Genomic DNA, 22,171 nt, shown 5'->3' with positions numbered 1-22,171 from the left:
GATCCAAGGCTACCATATGGCAGAGATGCGCCTGAAGAAGTCTGCTCTGCATCCTGCTTAGCAGGAGCTAGTCACAGAAGGGGAAATAGTCACATTTATTAAGGTCACTATAGTATGATGCTGTGGTACTAATAGTGGAGGCCACATTCCACCCCAAGTAATGGGGGATGTGGTTTGAATTGTCTTTATAGTGGAGCTTAATTGTGTTGAGTATCATTGTTCTAAATAAACGGGTCATCAAGTTTGGAAATGCCTCCATTGAACAGAGAATCATGTAATAAGATTTGAATTTTATATTGTGCTGTGTTTTGTAAATGAACATATAGTGATGGTTTGGATTGTAAAATTGATCTGAATTTGTTTACCCAAAACCTTCAAATTGGGAAAATTCACTTGGAAACTATTCCCATATTTTTCAAAGCAAGAGTCACTTAGAAAGAAAAGCATAAACTTTGTAAACAAATGTCTCTTTTTTAATAGGAAGATCTCTGGAGATACATTGGAGCTGGTGGAAGAGTCACTGGACATAAATCTGTTGAATAATACAGTTCGCCTCAAATTCCAAAATTGCATCGTCTTACCTGGAGGGGTTCATGTCTCCGAGACTCAGAATCATGTGATAATCTTGATATTAACCAATCAAACAGTGCACAGATTACTTTTACCACACCCTTCCCGGATGTATAGGAGTGTAAGTTGGTTAAGGGTAATATCCCTTACTTCTCAGACTACCCTGGCTATCAGAAATTTAATGTGGGAGCAGTGTCCTTTAGAAATTAAAGGAAAATTGGATTTGTTACCTCTCACCAAGCGTACTTTGATAGTTACTATTTAAAATTATCAGACATATTTTTAAGTTGAAGAAATAATTTTTATCTAAAAAAAATCGCTTTCCTTTTAGGATCAGTCTTTTCTTACTTTAAAGACTTTTGTAGGGGCACCTGGGTGGCTCAGTCGATTAAGCATCTGACTTTGGCTCAGGTCATGATCTCGGGATCCTGGGATTAAGCCCTGCCTCAGGCTTCTCCCTCACTGGGGAGTCTGAGTCTGCTTCTCTGTTTCCCTTTGCCCCTCCCCCTGCTCCTGCTTGAGCTTAGGAGCTCTCTCTCTCACGCGTGCGCGTGCTTTCTCTCTCAAATACATAAAATCTTTAAAAAAAAAAAAAAAGGTTTTATAACAATTGAAAGGAACTGAGCAAAATTCAGCTTATTTTGATTTAACAGATTTTTCTTTTTCATTACTCCACAGGAGTTGGTAATTGAAAGTCAGATGCAGTCCATATTTACTGACATTGGAAAAGTTGATTTCAGGGATCCTTGCAACTCTCAATTAATTCCAGCTGTACCTGGACTCTCCCCTAATTCTACCACCTCAGCAGCCTGGCTTAGCAATGATGGGGAGGCTCTGTTTGCTCTACCATCTGCTTCTGGGGGAATCTTTGTTCTTAAACTACCTCCTTATGACATACCCGGTAAGAATGGGAACCGAACTTGGATTTAACTTTAAACAAGGAATGTTGGCACTAAAACCTTAGAAGTCTATACCCATCATCCATAGCAAGAACTGTTTCTCTACTCCCCCTGAAATGATCATTCAGTGTTGCTTGCCTAAGGAGTCTCTAATGCTTTTACTGGTTTTTTTCTTTTTCCTGAGAAAGTAAGATTTTATACACTGGATGAGGAATTGTAAACCTTTTTGGAGTGTGGGAAGACAGATGACTACAAGATAGCCTATTCTAAGGTCTATAGTAGAGAGGTGTTGACTGTTTATCTACCTTCAGGTTAAGGTTCTATAATTAAAATAAATTAATTGATGCAAGGAAGTTCAGCTGCTAATAACCTCCTCCAAGTCACCATTGTCTCTTGCCTGGATTATTGCATTAGCTTCCTAAGTACCTCTCAGACCTCTCCTTAACCTCTCTACAGAGACTTCTGGGACAGACTGGTACATTTAAAACCGTAGTAGAACCATGTCACTCCATGGCTCAAAGCCCTCCGGTGAGGGTTTGTTCTTCAGATGTTTCTGAATAAACCCATAGTCCTTACACTATCTTACAGTGACCCCTGCTGCTTCTCTAACCTCAGCTTCTTCCCCACCCAACCCCCTTCACTTCTATACACCAGTCTCATGCCTTCTTGAAGTTCCTTGAACATACTGGGCACACTCCCACGTCAGGGCTTTTGCCTGAGATAGTCTTTCTCCAGCAACTAACTTGGCTCATTCCCTCAACTCCTCTGGGTCTTTACTCAATGATCCATTAGTGTGAGGCCTTCCCTGACCACCCTTTTCAAAACTGCATGTACACATGCACCACCCCCAACACAGCATTCACTGTACCCTTTCTGTTTTCACCTATTACCATTCTGCTTAAGATAGTTTAATGTTTCAGCTTCTGCCCTCCTCCCTATGGAATATAAATTCCATGAGGACAGGTATTTTTTTTTTATATTTTGTTTACTGCTACATCTTCAGCATCTGGAACTGTGCCTCCCATGCGAAAGGAAACCAGTGATTGTTTTGGAAAGAATGATTGTTCTGAGCACCAATAGGGTTACTATTGGTAAATGGCAGAAGTTTTCCCTAGGAATGTATGTGGATAGGCTGCATCCTAAAACTTCTTCGTATAAAAATACAGAAACCTGTTACCTGTTATAAGGTTTTAAACGTACCTATTCATGGCTGCATCCTTGTTGTTGGGTTTCTCTGAGTCTGATCCAGAGGTGCCTTGGATCTCATTGGTCTGTTCTCAATCTCACAGGGACGGTGTCAGTTGTGGAGCTGAAACAGAGTTCAGTAATGCAACGACTGCTTATAGGCTGGATGCCAACAGCCATCAGGTAGGTGGTGTCTGGTGGGTAAATCAGAGGGCCCAAGGATGTAATTCTTGCCCTGGTCAGCACCTGTTAGTAATTCCAGTCTTACTCTAAGGCAGATAAGCATTATACTGAAAAGAAGAGTCTGTAAAACATCACATTCTATTAGAGGAGAGCCATGTCTTGGACACCTTGATTGCAGAACGTGATTTTCTGTAAATATTCTCACAATATTCCATTTAGTGCTCTTCCCTGACTTACCAAATCTGATTTTATAGAATACTAGAAGTAGAAAATTTTTGATGATTAGAACTCTATTCCTGTCTTATGTAGAGCCTTAAATTGTATCATAGTGATTGATTGTAAATCACTGGAAAATATAATTACCTTATACCAGTATATAAATTCTTGGCTCCTTCTTTTAAGAGGTTACATTTATAACTTTGTTTTATCTTTTTAATTACAAATTCTAATCCAGTATTTATAACACTGAAACCCAAAATTGGGCCTTGTGTTTTTAGAGGTGACCAGGGGCTCTCTGATCGTCCCTTCGCTCTTGCTGTTCATTGCGTTGAGCACGATGCCTTCATCTTTGCTCTGTGCCAGGATCATAAACTACGAATGTGGTCTTACAAGGTAAGTGCTACATTTATCGTTACTATAAATTAAAATAGGACTGTGAATTGTAAGAAAATTGAAATCAATCTTGCTGTTTCTCTCAAAGATCATTAAGATCACTTAGTTTGGAAATCACAGGTCATTTCTAGACTCAGTTCCATTTAGATTTATTTTTCACACATTTCAATGTATATCTCTCTCTTAAATTATGAATCCTAGGGGCGCCTGGGTGGCTCAGCAGGTTAAAGCCTCTGCCTTCGGCTCAGGTCATGATCCCAGAGTCCTGGGATCGAGCCCCACATCGGGCTCTCTGTTCTGCGGGGAGCCTGCTTCCCCCTCTCTCTCTGCCTGCCTATCTACTAGTTATCTCTGTCTGTCAAAAAAATAAATAAAACCTTTTTTAAATAATAATAATAAATTATGAATCCTACAGAATTAAAATAGTACAGAGAATGCTCTTCACTTAAGAGGAAAAAATGTTTTTAAAAAAAGGATCATGGATGGGGCGCCTGGGTGGCTCAGTGAGTTAAAGCCTCTGCCTTCGGCTCAGGTCATGATCCCAGGGTCCTCCTCTCTCTCTACCTGCCTCTCTGCCTACTTGTGATCTCTATCTGTCAAATAAATAAATAAAATCTTTAAAAAAAAAAAAAAGGATCATGGGGCACCTGGGTGGCTCAGTGGGTCAAAGCCTCTGCCTTCAGCTCAGGTCATGGTCTCAGAGTCCTGGGATCGAGCCCCACATCAGGCTCTCTGCATGCTGGGGAGCCTGCTTCCCTCTCTCTCTCTGCCTGCCTCTCTGCCTGCTTATGATCTCCATCTGTCAAATAAATCTTTAAAAAATAAAATAAAAAAGGATCAAATGTGTTTTTTGTTTATTTTTTAGATTTTATTTATTTATTTGACAGATCATAAGTAGGCAGAGAGAGAGAGAGAGAGAAGCAGGCTCTCCACTGAGCAGAGAGCTGTATGCAGGGCTGGATCCCAGGACCCTGGGTCACGACTGGCGCTGAAGGCAGAGGCCTTAACCCACTGAGCCACCCAGGCGCCCTCTCAAATGTATTTTTTAAATACAGGTTGATATTTGTTTATTTTTTTTTAAAGGTGAAGTGAAAGTTTTTATTAAGGTGAGAACAAAAAGGAAAGAAAAAAAAGCCCTCTAGAGAAAGAGGGGTCCTGAATGGGTTGCCCAATAAAGTAGTTTTTAAGATTCATAAAACAGTTGATGGCTTTATTTATCAGACTGAGTAGGTATTTTCATCTCAGCCTTTAAAAAAACAAAACGAAACAAAACAAAAAACCTGTTGTGTCCTTCAGCAGATAAAAGAGAAAGAGTGGTAGATGTAATGGATGTACCTCCTTTTGAAAGGGAAGGAGTTTGTTTTTCTAGCTTGGATTTTCTTTGACACGACTTGTTGATTCATCTTGGGCAGGACCAGATGTGCCTGATGGCAGCTGACATGCTGGAGTATGTTCCCACGTTTAAAGACCTTCGGCTGGCTGCTGGGACTGGACATAAACTACGACTTGCTTACTCCCCTTCCATGGGACTCTACATAGGGGTATACATGCACGCGCCCAAACAAGGACAGGTAGGAAACAAATGAGACCTCCGTCAAGCTATGCAGTAGGTACCGATATGGGGAGGGAGCTATAGATTCATTGAGTCTGTTTAAGCTCTTCATACCAGCGTAGGTGTTTCAAGTGGTATTTCCATGGAGATGATGAGTTTTGTGCTAATACGTGAATTTAAAGATCTTGAAGAAGTTAGGATTAAAGGGAATAGAGAGTTTAAAGACATGTAAAAGGAAAAGTTAACCAAAGCTGAACAAGAAAGAGCCAATTTGGATGTCTGGGTGGAAAAATGGTGAAAAAATGAGAGGGAGGTAGGTGTTACTAAGTGGTTGGAGGGAAGTAAATTTTTAGAAGTAATTTTGCTTATCTTCCAGACACTAGTTGTTGTATGTAGACAGGTATTTAGGACATAATACAACTGTGTAATCATAGAGTAAACAGCCGTTTGTCGGATACTCTGTTTGGTATGATGCCAGGCCTCTTAAGTACATTAATAGCAAATGCTTGGATTGTGCTTACTCTGGTCTCACATACTTTACACATATTATCCATTTAATCCTGATAACATTCTGGTGAGGTAGGGTTTTTCCTTACTGTGCTGGGGGTGCCCATCTGGGTGCCCCTTTTATTTCTCTTGGGCTCTGATGCCCAACTACAGGTTGCTCCTCCATCTGGATGCCTTCTTTATCTGGGCTGATTCTCTGCCACCCCCACTCAGTGGACACGCTCCTCCCGTCCTTGGGCTCTAATCACCAACATAGACTGCTACTCTGTGTGGATACCCTCATCATACATCCTACCCTTCTACCTATGTGTGGAAGCCCTCACCCTGCTCATGCACCTAAACTCTAAGCCAAATGTGGATACTCTTTTTACCGCCTTTGGCTCTTTTTTTAAAGATTTATTTATTTATGGGGCGCCTGGGTGGCTCAGTGGGTTAAAGCCTCTGCCTTCGGCTCAGGTCATGATCCCAGAGTCCTGGGATCGAGCCCCGCATCCGGCTCTCTGCTCCGCAGGGAGCCTGCTTCCTCCTCTCTCTCTCTGCCTACTCTGCGATCTCTCTCTGTCAAATAAATAAATAAAATCTTTAAAAAAAAAAAAGATTTATTTATTTCTGATTTGAGAGAAGTTGGAGGGGGCTGTCAAGGGAGACAAAGAATCCCAAACAGACTCCCTGCTGAGTGCAGAGCCCAATGCAGGGTTCAGTCTCACAACCCTGAGATCATGACCTGAGCTGAAACCAAGAGTCAGACATTCAACCAGCTGATCCACCCAGGTGCCCCTTTATCCCTTGGGCTCTTGATTCATGCCATGACCCTATCCTTGGTCTCAGTTTCCTGGAGTAGCCCACAGAACTCCAGGAAGTATTAACTAACATTTGCCAGTTTACTGTGTGATGAAGGATACAGATGAACAACTAGAAGGAGGAGTATAGAGGATGAGTCCAGAAGGGTCCTGAGTTCAGGGGCCTCTGTCCCTGTCATGTTGGGGCTTGCCACCTCCTGGCACATGGCTGTGTTCACGGCCATTAAGTCTAGAAGCTTTCCCTATACTGTACTTTAGGAATTTTTATGGAAGCATCATGACATAGACCTGATCCATTAATTACCTTGATCTCTAGCCTCTCTCCCCTCCCCAGAAAATGGGCTTGGACCTGAATGTTCCAGGCTTTAATCATGGCTTGGTTTCCCTGGTGACCAGCCCTTATCCTGAAGCTATCCAGGAGTCACTTCATTAGAAAAAAGGTGTTTCTTGGGGCACCTGCATGGCTCAGTGGGCTAAAGCCTCTGCCTTCAGCTTGAGTCATGATCCCAGGGTCCTGGGATCGAGCCCCACATTGGGCTCTGTGCTCTGCCGGAGAGCCTGCTTCCTCCTCTCTCTCTCTCTCTGCCTGCTTGTGATCTCTGTCTGTCAAATAAATAAATAAAATCTTAAAAAAAAAAAAAAGAAAAGAAAAGGAAAAAAAAAAGGTGTTTCCAGAGCGCCTGGCTGGCTCATTCAGTAGAACATGTGACTCTTGATCTCTGGGTGAGTTGGAGCCCCATATTGCGTGTGGAGCCTACTTTTTTTTTTTTAAAGGCATCACCCAGGAAATTCGAAGGGATTTGCGGGCTCTGTATAAGATGCTCCTATCATTTCCATCACTTAGGAAAATACAAGCTTTTTTTTTTTTTTTTTTAAGATTTTATTTATTTATTTGACAGAGACACAGCAAAAGAGGGAACATGAGCAGAGGGAGTGGGAGAGGGAGAAGCAGGCTTCAAGCTGAGTAGGATGCCTGATGTGGGGCTCAGTCCCAGGACCCTGGGATCATGACCTGAGCCGAAGACAAATACTTAACAACTGAGCCACCCAGGCACCCCAAATACAGGCTTTTTTAGCTCAGGATCAGGAGCTGGAACAAAAACCAATATATGTCTTATTTGACAGATTCTGAAAGAGATAATGTTGGTTCTCTGGATAATATTGGACAGTATTGCCATCCTAGCAATATTAAGTCTTTTGGTCCATAAGTAGGGGATGCTTTTCTATTTATTTAAATCTTCATTAATTTCTTTTTACAATGTTCTGTAGTTTTCAGAGTATAAGTTTTGCAATTCTTTTGATCTGTTTATTCCTAGGTATTTAATTCCTAGTCTAAATGCTAGTGTATTTTATTGCTAGTGTAAATGAAATTATTGAAATGAAATTATTATTTTCTCAATTTTATCCTCAGATTACACAATGCAAAGTTTATAGAAATACAGTTGATTTTTTGGGGCACCTGGATGGCTCAATGGGTTAAAGCCTCTGCCTTTGGCTCAGGTCATGATCCCAGGATTCTGGGATCGAGCCTCGCATCAGGCCCTCTGCTCAGCAGGAAGCCTGCTTCTCTTCCTCTCTCTCTCTGCCTGCCTCTCTGCTTATTTGTGATCTCTGTCTGTCAAATAAATAAAATTAAAAAAAAAAAAGTAGAAATACAGTTGATTTTTATATATTGATTTTTGTATCTTGCAACCTTTTCTATTTTTTTTTCTGTTCTAATAGTATTACAGTGGAGTCCTTAGAATGTCTTATATACAAGATAACCTCATCTGCAAACAGTTTTATTACTTCCTTTCCATTTGAATCATTTGAATGCCTTTTTTTTTTTTTCTTAATTGCTGTGGATAGATCCTCCAGTACAATATTCAATAGCAGTGGGAAGAGAGCCTATATCTTTGTCTTGTTGCTATTCTAGGGGAGAAAGATTTCAGTGTTTCACCATCGAGTATGGTGTTAGCTGTGAATTTTTCATAAATGCCCTTTATCATGTTGAGGAAGTTCCTTTCTACTCCTAGTTTATTGAGTATTTTTATTATGAAAGAGTGTTCAGTTTGGTACCATTGCCCTGATTCATGTTAAAACACCAATAATTTTACTCTCTAGGCTTTTGCATCATCAGTGCAAAAATAACAACACAGTGAAAAAGGATAATATAATATTATGAAAGACTTTCAGGGATGCCTGGGTGGCTCAGTCAGTTAAGGGTCTGCCTTCAGCTCAGGCCATGATCCCAGCGTCCTGGGATTGAAGCCCAAGTCGGGTTCCTTGCTCAGTGGGGAGCCTGCTTCTCCCTCTGCCTGCCACTGTCCCCGCTTATGCTCACTCGTTCTCTCTCTCTCTCCCTCCCCAACAAGTAAATAAAGAAAAACTTGAAAAATGAAAAAAGACTTTTAGTCTCACTGGGGGCTGAGTGGCCAGCTGGCTCAATGAATAGATGCATGCAACTCTTGATCTCAGGGGTGGTGAGTTTGAGCCCCCACATTGAATGTAGAGATTACTTAGGAAAAAAATTCTAAAGAAGGGGGTTTCAACCTCATTGATGCCCTGAAAGAGCTGTAGCCTACATTTTAAGAAGCACTCCTCTAAAAGATTCAGAATTGAATGTATAAGTAGTGTCAAATTGAGCAGAACTTTTTTTTTTCTTTAAGATTTTGTTTATTTCTTAGAGAGCATGAGCAGTAGAGATGGCAGAGGGAGAAGGACAAAGAGATTCCCCTCTGAGTGTGGAGCCCCATTTGGGGCTGGATCTCAGGACCCTGAGATCATGACCTGAGCCACAGGCATCACTCAACAAAGCTATTATTTCCTTCGTTTTAAGCATTGTGGTTCTATTAATGAAACCTAAAATCAAATCAGCTTTTTTGGAGGTTAGGCCTATTCAGGTCATAATGAACTTGTAATCCTTTTTTTCCCCCTTCAAAAAATGCTCTTCAGCCTGTTTTTTCCCTTAATCTGCACGATGTCTGTTTTTCTTTTTAAGATTTTATTTATTTATTTGACAGAGAGAGACATAGTGAGAGAGGGAAAACAAGCAGGGCAAGTGGGAGAGGGAGAAGCAGGCTTCCCACTGAGCAGGGAGCCCAGTGTAGGGCTCCATCCCAGGACCCTGGGATCATGACTTGAGCCGAAGGCAGACACTTAATGACTGAGCCACCCAGGTGCCCTGACATCTGTTTTTCTTTATCTGTGATATCTTATGTCCATTCCTATTAATTTCATTTGTTTTTCATTTTTGTTTTGGTTCTTTGGATTCTAATTCTTTACTAAGTGTATTACTTCGGTCATTCTCAGCATCTTGTTCTCATTGATATCATAAACTTGCTGCCTGTTTTCCAACTAAAACACTAAGACAGCTCTGTAACAGAAGTCCTTCAGACCTGTGGTGTGTGGTCTGTTGACTGGTCCTGGGCCATGAATTCTTGGTTACTGGTTTGCTGTAAGATAGCTACAGAAAGTGAGAGGAAGGCTTTTAGAGACATTTGTAGTGGTTTGACATTCCTACAGGCATTATTCAAGGTTTCTGTATTTTATAATAGTATCCATCTGCAACAGGTTGGAAATTTAAAAAAAAAAAAAAAAAAAAAAACTGGTCCTTTACTACAGGTAGGTAATTTGGGAAGCACTATACTAGCCCAGCATTTTTCTAACTTGTTTTTTGTTTTTTCGGCTAGTATCTGTAATAAGAAATACCTTGCTTTACTGCCTACTGTACACATATGTGATGATTTACATGTAACAAAAGATTTTCATGGAATATAACTTAACCTTTACTAGGCGTGATGAACTGATGAACTCTGATACTTTGGTTTTTTTGAATGATGGTTGAGACCCACTAAATTAATTTATATCCCATTAAGGGGTTGAGATCTATAACTTGTAAAATATAGCCCTAGGTTAGGATGAATATGAACACTACATATATTTTTTATATATTTCATACACTGCTATTTTTTCCCCAAAAGGGTCTCTCACTGTATATTTTCTTTTAGTACTTCCTTGTGGACTATTGCTTATGTTATAAAGATAGAATCATTGTCACACATCAATATATAGTGAATTTTCTTTATCCAAAAAAATTACTTAAAATATCCATTAAATACCATTTTTCAGTTTGAAATTTTTTGTTTTGGGCCGTGATCATATAGTGGTTAGTACTCTGCGTTGTGAAATTTTTTGTTTTGGCAGTAGAGTTAAATACTTTACTTCAAGGGTGCCTGGGTGGCTCAGAGGGTTAAAGCCTCTGCCTTAGGCTCAGTTCATGATCCCAGGGTCCTGGGATCGAGCCCTGCTTCAGGCTCTCTCCTCAGCAGGGAGCCTGCTTCCCCCTCTCTCTCTGCCTACCTCTCTGCTTACTTGTGATCTCTATCCATCAAATAAATAAATAAGTTTTTTTTTTAAAGATTTTATTATTTAGGGACGCCTGGGTGGCTCAGTTGGTTGGGCAGCTGCCTTCGGCTCAGGTCATGATCCCAGCGTCCTGGGATCGAGTCTCACATCGGGCTCCTTGCTCGGCAGGGAGCCTGCTTCTCCCTCTGCCTCTGCCTGCCATTCTGTCTGCCTGTGCTCGCTCCCTCTCTCTCTCTGATAAATAAATAAAATCTTAAAAAAAAAAAAAAAAAGATTCTCTCTCTCCCTCTCCCTCTGCTCCCTGCTCTCTCTCTCTCTCTCTCAAAAAAAGAAAAAAAAAAAGATTTTATTATTTATTTGACAGACAGAGATCACAAGTAGGCAGAAAGGTAGGCAGAGAGAGGGAGAAGCAGGCACCCCGCTGAGCAGAGAGCTCAATGCGGGGCTTGATCCCAGGACCCCGAGATCCTGACCTGAGCCGAAGGCAGAGGCTCAACCCACTGAGCCACTCAGGTGCCCCAATAAATAAAATCTTAAAAAAAAAATACTACACTTTAGTTACAGAGTTGAATTTTTAGTAAAGGTTAACTAGTGTCGATTTGTATTGCACATATGTTTTAAATTATCTCTAATACAGGACTCCTGGGTGGCTCAGTTGGTTGAGTGGCCAACTCTTGGTTTTGCCTCAGGTCATGAACTCAGGTGTTGTGCAAGATCAAGCTCCCATCAGGCTCCATGCTCAGTGGGAAGTCTGCTTGAAGATTCTCTCCCTGGCCGCCTCTGTGCACTTTGGTACACAAGTGCTCTCTCTCTGCCTCTCTCTCTCTCACTCTCTTTTTCAAATTAATTATTTCTGGTACTTTAGTAAAAATATAAACTTAAAAACAGTTTTCTGACCATAATGAGATACTACTCACACCCATGGGATGGCTACTATCCAAAAAAAACCCCAGATAATAGTGGGGTTGACAAGGATATGAAAAAATTAAAGCCCCTGTGCATTGCTGGTGGAAATGTAAAATGTTGCAGCCACTGTAGAAAACAATATGGCAGTTCCTAAAAAAATTGATCATAACATTACAGTGTTCTCCAGCAAATCCCACTTGCGGGTATATACTCCAAAGAATTCAAAGCAAGGTCTCAAAGACATATTTATACACCCATATTTACAGCATTATTTACAGTAGCCAAAAGGTAGAGAAGGACCAAGTGTTTCTTGACAGATGAATGAATAAACAAAAATGACGTATACATAAAATGAAATATTATTTAACCTTTAAAAAGGACATTCTGACACATGCTACAACATGGATAAACCTTGAGGATCTTAAGCTAAGTGAAGTAAGTCAGTCACAAAAAAAAAAAATACTGTTAAGATTCTACTTATATCTAAAAAAATGAAAAAGATCCACTTATATAAAAGTGCCTAGAGTAGTCAAGTTCATAGAAACTGAAAATAGAATGGTGGACGCCTGGGACTGAGGGGAGAGGGGAGTGTGGAGTTGTTTAATGAATATGGTTTCAGTTTTACAAGATGAGCAAAGATCTGGAGATAGGTTGCACAACAACATGAATGTATTTAACACTACTGGACTGTATCTTAAAAATGGTTAAGGGGGTGCCTGGGTGGCTCAGTGGGTTAAAGCCTCTGCCTTTGGCTCAGGTCATGGTCTCAGGGTCCTGGAATAGAGCCCTGCATCGGGCTCTCTGCTTGGTGGGGAGCCTGGCTTCCCCCTTTCACTCTGCCTGCCTCTCTGCCTACTTGTGATCTCTGTCTTTCAAATAAATAAATATAATTTTTTTTTAAATGGTTAAGATGTGGGGTCCTTGGATGGCTCAGTGGGTTAAGCCTCTGCCTTTGGCTCAGGTCATGAACTCAGGGTCTTGGGATTGACCCCCACATCTAGCTCTCTGCTCAGCAGGGAGCCTGCATCCCCCTCTCTGCCTGCCTCTCTGCCTACTTGTGCTCTCTGTCAGATAAATAAAATCTTCTTTAAAAAATGGTAAGATGGGGGCGCCTGGGTGGCTCAGTGGGTTAAGCTGCTGCCTTCGGCTCAGGTCATGATCTCAGGGTCCTGGGATCGAGTCCCGCATTGGGCTCTCTGCTCAGCAGGGAGCCTGCTTCCCTCTCTCTCTCTCTCTCTGCCTGCCTCTCTGCCTACTTTTGATCTCTGTCAAATAAATAAATAAAATCTTTAAAAAAAAAATGGTAAGATGATAAATGTAATGTGTATTTTACCAAACTTTTTTAAAAATTGGTTTTTGGATGTTCATAACTCTTAGAAAAGTAGCGTGTTGATTATTTCAAGTAATAAATGATTAACTTATGTTTCCACAGTTCTGCATCTTCCAGCTGGTGAGCACTGAGAATAACCGCTATAGTCTAGATCACATTTCCTCCCTATTCACTTCTCAGGTAGGTTGGATTATCCTTTGCATGTCACACAAGTACAGGAAAGAAGTATTGACTCACTCAGCTATGTTGTAAAGGGATGGAAATCTAAAAATGGAATATTTAATGATACATGCAAACAAAATCCCACTTGGGTTTTACCAAGTTCTTGTGGTACTATCTTTTGTTTTTATGTTTTTACCTCTCCTACCGATACAAATTTAAGTCACTCTAAACTATTGCCCTTTCTTATTTTAACCTCTTTTTCCCCACATTTCTCCTTAGGAGACACTGATTGACTTTGCCATAACCTCTACAGACGTCTGGGCCATGTGGCATGATGCTGAAAACCAAACTGTTGTGAAATACATCAACTATGAACAGTATGGATCACTTAACCTTTGTCATCCTGCCTCACCCCAGGGAGTTTCATATTTAGAAAACAGAGCTTTTTATGTAGAACCAAAGTCAAGTGTTTACACTGAAAGGATTCAGTCCTAGATTTGCCTGTTGTGAACTGTTTTCCAAAATTCCTCCTTTTGCATTTTGTGTCATTTCTTAATCTCTTGGGTTTAAAACAAAGGATTCTTAGGGTTTGAGGGAAATAAAGAAAATACCATATTTCTTGGAGAAATGGCACATACCGAAAATACTTCCAACTTGGGAGTTTTCTTTGCTTCTGAGCAGAGTATTTCTGACAGCCACAACTTTCAAAACACACTACAGACCCTTTGGGTTCTCAGTTTCCTCATCATAAGAAGAGACATTGATTGCACAAGTATAGTGTTTTTTAGACTTTTTTAAAATAGGAAACTCTTTTTTTTTTTTCCAAAAATAATGAACTCCAGTATATAAAACTATTATTTTATGAGTATAAAATTGTAACACAATTTAATATGTTGATAATCTCTAATATTATGTATATTTGGTCTCTACTACTTGTAATGTATATGATAATAGTATAAAATGTTTCAATAGTTAAAAAACACATTAAATAATAATTTTGAATAAAACACTTGTGTAACCCCTGAAATAACCTGTGTAGGTTTCCCTAGAATACAGCTTACTATGAAATTAAACTAATTGAACTTTAGGGGCTCTTCATAACCTTCTATTCTAGAACAGAATTAAAGGAATAGTTGCCCCAGACAGTTGAGTCACACCTCAAAAAATATGAGAGTACTCCTTATAGATAGCATTCCAGCAAAATGGTAAAAAAAGCAGAACTCTGTGTCAGATGAGAGTTTGAGTCCAGTTGTGAAACTGAGTAGTTGTGAGATGCCCTAAGCCTCACTTTCTCCATCTGCAAAATGGGGTAATACATCCTTTAGACTTACCATGGGCTTATAAGAGTAATACCCTTAACAGCACTTAGCATAATGTCTAATATATAGTAAATGCAGATAGCTATTGGTTGTAGATTTGTAGTTAGAGTTTTAATTCCAGGAAGATGCTTTTTAAACTGTTAAGAGTACTTCTCTAAAGCCAGACTGCTGAAAATAAGTTTTATTTATTTATTTTTAAACTTTTAATAGATCAACAACATAAGCTTTTAGTTATCATTTTAATGCAGACTGTGGTCTTTTTTTTTGTTTCTCTATAGTAATGCTGCAGGTCAGTGGAATTCGGTTTTTATGCACTCTCTGCCAGAGGAAGAGATAATTCTCAGAGATGATCAAGACCCCAGAGTAAGCAACATTAAAATTTTATGTAATGGGATGATTTACTCTGATCATTAGTCTGAGAAGAATCAGTTATATTAGTCTGAATTCTTTCAGCTGCAGGTTAAAGAAACCCACCTGAAACTGACTTAAGCTTAAAACAAAAATGTATTGATTTGTGCAGCTGAGAAGCTGAGAGGAACCTGGCTTTAGCCATGTCTGGAACAATGCTTTCAGGGTTTGATCTCTCTTTTGTCTCTATTCTGCTTTCCTCCTTGTTCAGTTTATTCTCAGGCAGGCTCCCTGAGCCTGTGCGTTCTATGAACTTACTACTGCAATGGAACGAAAGAATCTCTGTCCCTGGTCCTGAAGTGGACTCGTTTACCAGGCTTGAACCATGTGCTGATTTCTGACATAGTCATTCTGAGCAGAAGGAATAGAATAATCTGGCTTAGCATGAGAAAACTGACCAAGCTGCACCTTGCTGTTATGGAGGCTGTGAGGTCAGTTGAGTATGGGGATATGGGTAGAAGAGGAACGGCTACCCAGAGAAAGGTAGGGATTTGTTAGTAAAAGAAGGGAAATGGATCCTGGGCAGATATAAACACTATATGTCCACTATACCAACCATGTTGGTACATGCATGTAAACTAGAAGTCAGATAACTTCTGGTACCAGTATATGCTATAAAGAAAATAACTTTAAATGGGAATACAATAGCGAGCAAAACAGGCCAGTCTCCCTCTTTTTCAGAAATACCATCAGGATAAGTAGAAGCAAAAGCTTTCAGATGATACCTTCATGTTAAAATGCAATTGAAGATTATGGGCCCCTAGGTCATTCCTCAGAACCTCAGTAGGAGGAAAGAAAATTGAATGAAGGTCAGTCAGGTTTACTACTTCCTGGCAAATGTGATTTAAAAATTGGGATGGCGCGCCTGAGTGGCTCAGTCGTTAAGCGTCTGCCTTCAGCTCAGGTCATGATTCCAGGGTACTGGGGTCGAGCCCCACATCGGGTTCCCTGCTCTGCAGGAAGCCTGTTCCTCCCTCTCCCACTCCCCCTGCTTATGTTCCCTCTCTGGATGTCTCTCTGTCAGATAAACTCTTTTAAAAAGGGGGGGGAGGACAAAATAATTAGGCAGCATAAGACTTCCCTTTTTTTTCCTCTCTACTTCATTTCCCTGCTAGTGATGACTTATTGCAGGCTTTTGTTTGTTTTTAACATGTATTGCCTATTCTTGATTCCTTTTCAATGTGAGCCACTTTGTGGATGGTGTATAGAAACCAGTTTAGTTTAGTTGTTCTCTTCCCAGGGTGTATCACCAATAAATTGGGTTTGCCTTTTCCATTTAAGGTTGACATTTGACAAGCTGCATTTTCCAGTGGAACGCTATGAAGTACTCCATGAGATACACACTGAGGGGTGCCTGGGTGGCTCAGTGGGTTAAAGCCTCTGCCTTCAACCCAGGTCATGATCTCAGGGTCCTGGGATCAAGCCCCGCATCGGGCAGCCTGCTTCCCCCTTCCCCCTCTCTCTGCCAGCCTCTCTGCCTACTTGTGATCTGTCTGTCAAACAAATAAATAAAATCTTTAAAAAAAAAAAAAAAAGGGACGCCTGGGTGGCTCAGTTGGTTGGGCGGCTGCCTTCGGCTTGGGTCGGGATCCCAGCGTCCTGGGATCAAGTCCCACATCGGGCTCCTTGCTCGGCAGGGAGCCTGCTTCTCCCTCTGCCTCTGCCTGCCTCTCTGTCTGCCTGTGCTCACTCGCTCTCTCTCCCTCTATCCCTGACAAATAAATAAATAAAATAAAATCTTTAAAAAAAAAAAAGATACACACTAATTTCATTATAGTATGCCTAGTTAACGCAGAGACACTACAATCTTCTCAATGTGAAAGGATAGAACTGCTCTAGTACTTGATATTGCTCAATTATAGAAAGACTATATTCATATAATGGAAACTCAAATGTTGGTACTGATGTGATGACTTCTTCCTTCAAATTTTCCCAAATTTTATCTATTCAGAATGACATTAATTTTTGTTTTCTATTCTAACAGGAGATGTATTTGCAGAATCTATTTACACCAGGACGATTCATAAAAGCAGCTTTATGTAAAGCTTTACAGGTCAGCAAGAAAAGAGTTAATGTTTATTTCAGACTATCGTTGTATAATTAATAATTATTATTTTTCTTGTTTTATATACACTAAATACCAAATGTATTTTTGCAGTTGTAGATACATGTGCTCTTAGTGTAATTTTTTAAATGTTTTTTCTGTTAAGTAAGACTCCCAGCAGGGAGGTAAAGCTGTGAGTTCTTTCCTAGTGACTAGTAGTAAAAAGAGAAATCTGTGCCTATATTATTATAAAAATATATCATAATATTCTGCGTGTAATCTCAGTACTTGAAAGAAATTTAAAATGTTTTCTTGGTTAGTTTTGATAGTACTCTTATTTTATCTTTCTGTTAATACAATGAAGGTCTGACTTAGTTCACATTCCAAAAAAAACTCTAAAAATCTAATCTTCAAAGTCACATGCCTTAAGAGATAATTAACGCTTCACAAAAGGATTCTTTACTTCAAAGTCACTTTGGCTTACTTAAATTGCCATTAACTTTGTGGATTAAAAATAGAACAATCACTCAGAGAATTGAAAGGTCCCTCAGAATCTCCTCACCTGACCTTCCACACAAAGAAATACCTTCTGAGGCTTTTCCAACAACTTCCAGTTGTCTCTGCCTCCAGTGATCAGTTTCTCACTGGTCTTGTGTGAGTTACTTTTTCCGAGCTGTGTCGTTAAAACCTCTTTCCAGGGGCGCCTGGATGGCTCAGTCCATTAAGTGTCTGCTTTCAGCTCAGGTTGTGTTCCCAGGGTCCTGGGGTTGAGCCCCATGTGGGGTACCCTGCTAGGCGGGGAGCCTGCTTCTTCCTGTCCTCCCTGCTCGTTCTCTTTCTCTCACTGTCCCTGTAAAAAAATAAAAATAAAAAAGAAATGCTCTTTCCAGTATTGTATCAAATTTAGTCCTTGTCCTTTTGGCAGTTTCTCTCTCTTGGGACTTCATAGAACATGTCTCTATTTTAGAAAGCAACTAGTCAAATATTTTAGGAATCTTTCCCTCTTGTCTTTCTCCAGATTAAATACACCCAGTTCCTTTCTTTCAGGTGATACCATTTCTAGACCCTTGACTTTTCTTTTACATACATTCTTAAATATCTGGCTATTGCATGTTTCTGTTTTCTCTCTGCTAGAACTTCAGGGTGACACGGTCACTTTCTCCTAAGGTGTTTTTCTTTTCATCCCATCTGACTTCTTCCTTATTAACAATTAAATGTATATGTCCTATATTATCTCTTGTTCACTGAAATGTTAAATATTCACTAAGGCATTTATTAAATGCTCTCCTTGAGGAGAGCCATTCCTATTAGAGTGACCAGCCCCAACAATACTCTGACTGGCTTTTGTGCCAGTCATGGGTGTGTGTTTTTAGCATCATTTTATATCTTCCTTCTGGCTGAGTAGTAATAGCCTTTCGGGGTTTGGGGGAATTTTTTTTTTTTTTTTTTTTTTTTTTTTTGCTTTTTTGTAATCTAGCTTATCCTATTATATATCCTATTATAATTCTGACAGATTCATGGATTTCTGTTGTTTCTGGTCTACAGAAATAATTTTTTTAAAAAAGAAAATTATTTCAAACTTGCTATGATTTTATATGCAGTAATTATTTGTTCAGGTATGTTCAGTTTCTGCTATATAACTGTATTGGCCCAGTGCCTCCCAAACTCAAGTATTTTTCATTTAGTTTTGGTTAGTATATAATACTCTAAAATGTCTCTTTTAATTTTAGATTTTCTGCCGAGGAACTGAGAGGAATTTAGATCTTTCCTGGAGTGACCTAAAGAAAGAAGTCACTTTAGCTGTTGAAAGTGAGGTGAGGTTTTGGTAGAGAAAGAATGATCATCTCTTGGTACAGGGTAGATTGGTACTGAGGAATTGTTCAAATTGTTCACTGGACCTTGTTAGTAGGAAGTATAAATGTTTAAACCTTTTAATTTGAGATTTATATATATAAAATATCTTTATATATATGTATTTTGACTATATATGCTACATATGTAGTCAATGGTGTGTAATGCATAAGGGATATTTCATTTGGCTCTAACTTAGTAAAATGATATTAGACAGTTATGTTTTGGGGAAGAAAGATCCCAAATGGTATTAAGAATTTTTTTTCTCTCTCTCTTTTCTTTTCCCCCTTTTTCTTCTTTGCCAGCTCCAAGGAAGTGTAACAGAATATGAATTTTCCCAGGAGGAATTTCGAAACTTACAACAGGAATTCTGGTGCAAGTTCTATGCCTGTTGTCTTCAGTACCAAGAAGCCCTCTCTCATCCTCTTGCCCTGCATTTGAATCCACACACAAACATGGTGTGCCTGCTGAAAAAAGTAAGGGAGCTAAAGCATATAGAAGAACTCTTTTAGATGCTTCTGCAGATCTTTCAAACTATCAGTCTCTCAAATGTTGTAGTTAGTTTTTAGAGCTTTGTATTTTTTTTTTCTTTCAGAATTATAGTTCATTTCTATTTAGATAGTCTTCCTTAATATTTTTAATTTTCTTGCATTTTCCTTTATTTACCTTATTATATATTGAAGTGATTTCAGATTTTAAAGAGTTACAGGAGTAGCACAAAGAACGTTTGTATGACCTTCGCCCAGATTCGTTTGTTAACTTCCATTTGCTTTCCTTCCTTTTATACATACACATTTTTCTTCTTAAGCCATTTGAGAATTAGTCATAGACATTATGCCCTTTTATCCTTAAATATTTTACTGTGTATCTTAAAAACAGTGTAATCTTACATAACCACAGCACAATTTAAAGATCAGGTAATTCGTTATTTATATGATATTGCACTGTTACATTCTGATTTTACCACTTATGCCCATAATTTTTCCTCTGATCTAGGATCCAATCTAAGCTCTTGGATATATTTGGTTGTCATGTTTATTTAGCTTAATCTTGAGCTTTTGTCAGCCTTTCTTTGTCTTTGATGACACTGACATTTTTTAACTATACCTATTTTATAGAATGTCTCTCAGCTTGGATGTGTCTGGTGTTCCTCATCATAAGATTCAGGTCTCAATTTTTTTATACCTGTAAACATTCATTGAAAAAAGTGTAATTGGAAGATTTGTATTTCCAGGGGTACCTGTCTTTCCTTGTGCCTTCCTCCTTAGTGGATCATTTGTATCTCCTGCCGGATGAAAACCTTTTGGCAGAGGATGAGGCAGCTATATCTGATGGTAATAATACTTAATGTGTCCATATTTAAGTCCCTTCCTTCATGAGCCCTATGCTTTATTTCAAGTGGATGCAAAAAACAAACTTCGATTGCCACTGTGACCTTTCCTAGTCAATTTACCACAGTATAGATATGTGAGGAAAACTGAAGAGGCCTGAGCATCTCCAAGACCTCAGATAGATTCTTGGTGTTTAATTATTAATATTTTATGTTAGTATAATATTAACAGTGGCTCTTCATTGGCTTGAGTCATGAATGTTAACTCTCTCTTACTTGTAGATGTGGATGTTGCTCGGGATGTTATGTGTCTTATAAAATGCCTTCGGCTGATTGGAGAGTCAATAACTGTGGATATGTCAGCAGTGATGGAAATGAGCTGTTACAACCTACAGTCTCCAGAAAAGGCTGCAGAACAGATTCTGGAAGATTTGATCACTATTGATGTGTAAGGAGAATTTAGGGTAAAGTGCATTTCCTAATAGAAATTTAGCAAATTTTAGTGCCAACATCAAGTTTTTAATTACATTCAAGTCCATGCAAAGTAGTGGTTTGAAGTTAAAATGAGTTGCTGTAATTCTGAATAGGCGTCTCTGCATTTATTTATTTATTTATTTGTAAAGATTTTATTTATTTATTTGACAGAGATCACAAGTAGGCAGAGAGGCAGGCAGAGAGAGAGGAGGAAGCAGGCTCCCTGCTGAGCAGAGCACCCAATGCGGGGCTCGACCCCAGGACCCTGCTGGGATCATGACCTGAGTTGAAGGCAGAGGCTTTAACCCACTGCTCCACCCAGGCGCCCTGGTGTCTCTGCTTTTAAACAGGAAATGTAACACATGAATTCAGATCTGGAAGCAGACTCTTGGATTATGCTGTATTAACTACTAACTGAGCTATAAGTTCTAAAACATAAAAGTATTTTCTCGGAGCATCTGGGTAGGCTCAGTGGTTTAAAGCCTCTGCCTTTAGCTCAGGTCATGATCCCAGGGTCTTGGGGTCGCGCCCCGCATCGGGCTCTCTGCTCAGCGGGGAGCCTGCTTCCTCCTCTCTCTGCCTGCCTCTCTGCCTACTTGTGATCTCTCTCTCTCAGACAAATAAATAAATAAAATCTTTAAAAAAATAAAAGTATTTTCTCAAATGCATTTTGTCTGTCATTTCTAAAAGAATGAGGAAAAATTTGCTATATGAAGTTAAAGTATCTTGTATGCCAGAGTGATTATCTCCACTCCCTTATTGCGTATTTGGTCTTCCTGTTTCATAGAGCCCTTAGCTTATAGGATTTATAGAGTCTTTGTTACGTATGCTCAGTAGTAATAGTTTTCTGATTGTCCTTCCAGAGAAAATGTGATGGAGGATATTTGCAGTAAACTGCAAGAGATCAAGAACCCAATCCAGGCCATTGGGCTACTTGTGCGGGAAATGGACTATGAGACAGAAGTGGAAATGGAAAAGGGGTTCAATCCAGGTGAATGACCACAAACGTGTCTCTTTGACTTAGAGAAAACGATTTAACTCCTTTTAACTTCTTTTCCTTTTTTTCCTCCTCTTCATTATAGCTCAGCCTTTGAATATTCGAATGAATCTTTCCCAGCTGTATGGTAGCAACACAGCAGCATGTATTGTTTGCAGAGGTGTGTGTAAAATTGCCAGTACCCGATTCCTCATTTGCCGAGACCTTTTGATATTACAACATCTGTTAATGAGGCTGGGTGATGCTGTAAGTACTGCCTGAGGGAAACTTGTAAAACCTACTTACACAAAGCAGCACCTGGGTGGCTCAGTGGGTTAAAGCCTCTGCCTTTGGCTCGAGTCCTGGTCTCAGGGTCCTGGGATCAAGGCCCGCATTGGGCTCTCTACTCAGCGGGGAGCCTGCTTCCTCCTCTTTTTCTCTCTCTGCCTGCCTCTCTGCCTACTTGTGATCTCTTTCTGTCAAATAAATAAATAAAATCTTAAAAAAAAAAATCCTACTCACACAGAGCAGAATGTGCAGACTTTTGTCTTTGTTCACTGCTCTGTCACCTACATTTGACCTGTAGTGAGTGTCTAAAATGCAGATTAAGGGGTCGCCTGGGTGGCTCAGTGGGTTAAAGCCTCTGCTTTCAGCTCAGGTCATGATCCCAGGGTCCTGGGATCGAGCCCTACAACAGGCTCTCTGCTCCGCAGGGA

General features: G+C 39.8%; 1 protein-coding gene across 1 annotated transcript in view; it reads left to right on the top strand.

The window, feature by feature from the left end:
• NUP160 (nucleoporin 160) overlaps nucleotides 1–22,171 on the top strand; it is a 52,957-nt gene that overhangs the window by 5,749 nt on the left and 25,037 nt on the right. The window contains exons 3-17 of the mRNA XM_082747515.1: nucleotides 481–691; nucleotides 1,249–1,471; nucleotides 2,759–2,837; nucleotides 3,335–3,449; nucleotides 4,862–5,020; nucleotides 12,994–13,071; nucleotides 13,333–13,430; nucleotides 14,651–14,735; nucleotides 16,765–16,833; nucleotides 18,555–18,638; nucleotides 18,981–19,151; nucleotides 19,910–20,009; nucleotides 20,288–20,453; nucleotides 21,343–21,470; nucleotides 21,562–21,722. Of these exons, the coding sequence (XP_082603641.1) occupies nucleotides 481–691; nucleotides 1,249–1,471; nucleotides 2,759–2,837; nucleotides 3,335–3,449; nucleotides 4,862–5,020; nucleotides 12,994–13,071; nucleotides 13,333–13,430; nucleotides 14,651–14,735; nucleotides 16,765–16,833; nucleotides 18,555–18,638; nucleotides 18,981–19,151; nucleotides 19,910–20,009; nucleotides 20,288–20,453; nucleotides 21,343–21,470; nucleotides 21,562–21,722 (1,927 nt within the window). The remainder of the gene's footprint in view (nucleotides 1–480; nucleotides 692–1,248; nucleotides 1,472–2,758; nucleotides 2,838–3,334; nucleotides 3,450–4,861; nucleotides 5,021–12,993; nucleotides 13,072–13,332; nucleotides 13,431–14,650; nucleotides 14,736–16,764; nucleotides 16,834–18,554; nucleotides 18,639–18,980; nucleotides 19,152–19,909; nucleotides 20,010–20,287; nucleotides 20,454–21,342; nucleotides 21,471–21,561; nucleotides 21,723–22,171) is intronic.

The sequence above is a fragment of the Mustela nivalis genome (genome assembly GCF_964662115.1).
Source record: "Mustela nivalis genome assembly, chromosome: 9".
Classification (NCBI taxonomy): domain Eukaryota; kingdom Metazoa; phylum Chordata; class Mammalia; order Carnivora; family Mustelidae; genus Mustela; species Mustela nivalis.
The sequence above is the reverse complement of the archived record's forward strand: the minus strand, read 5'-3'. Positions and strand labels throughout refer to the sequence as shown.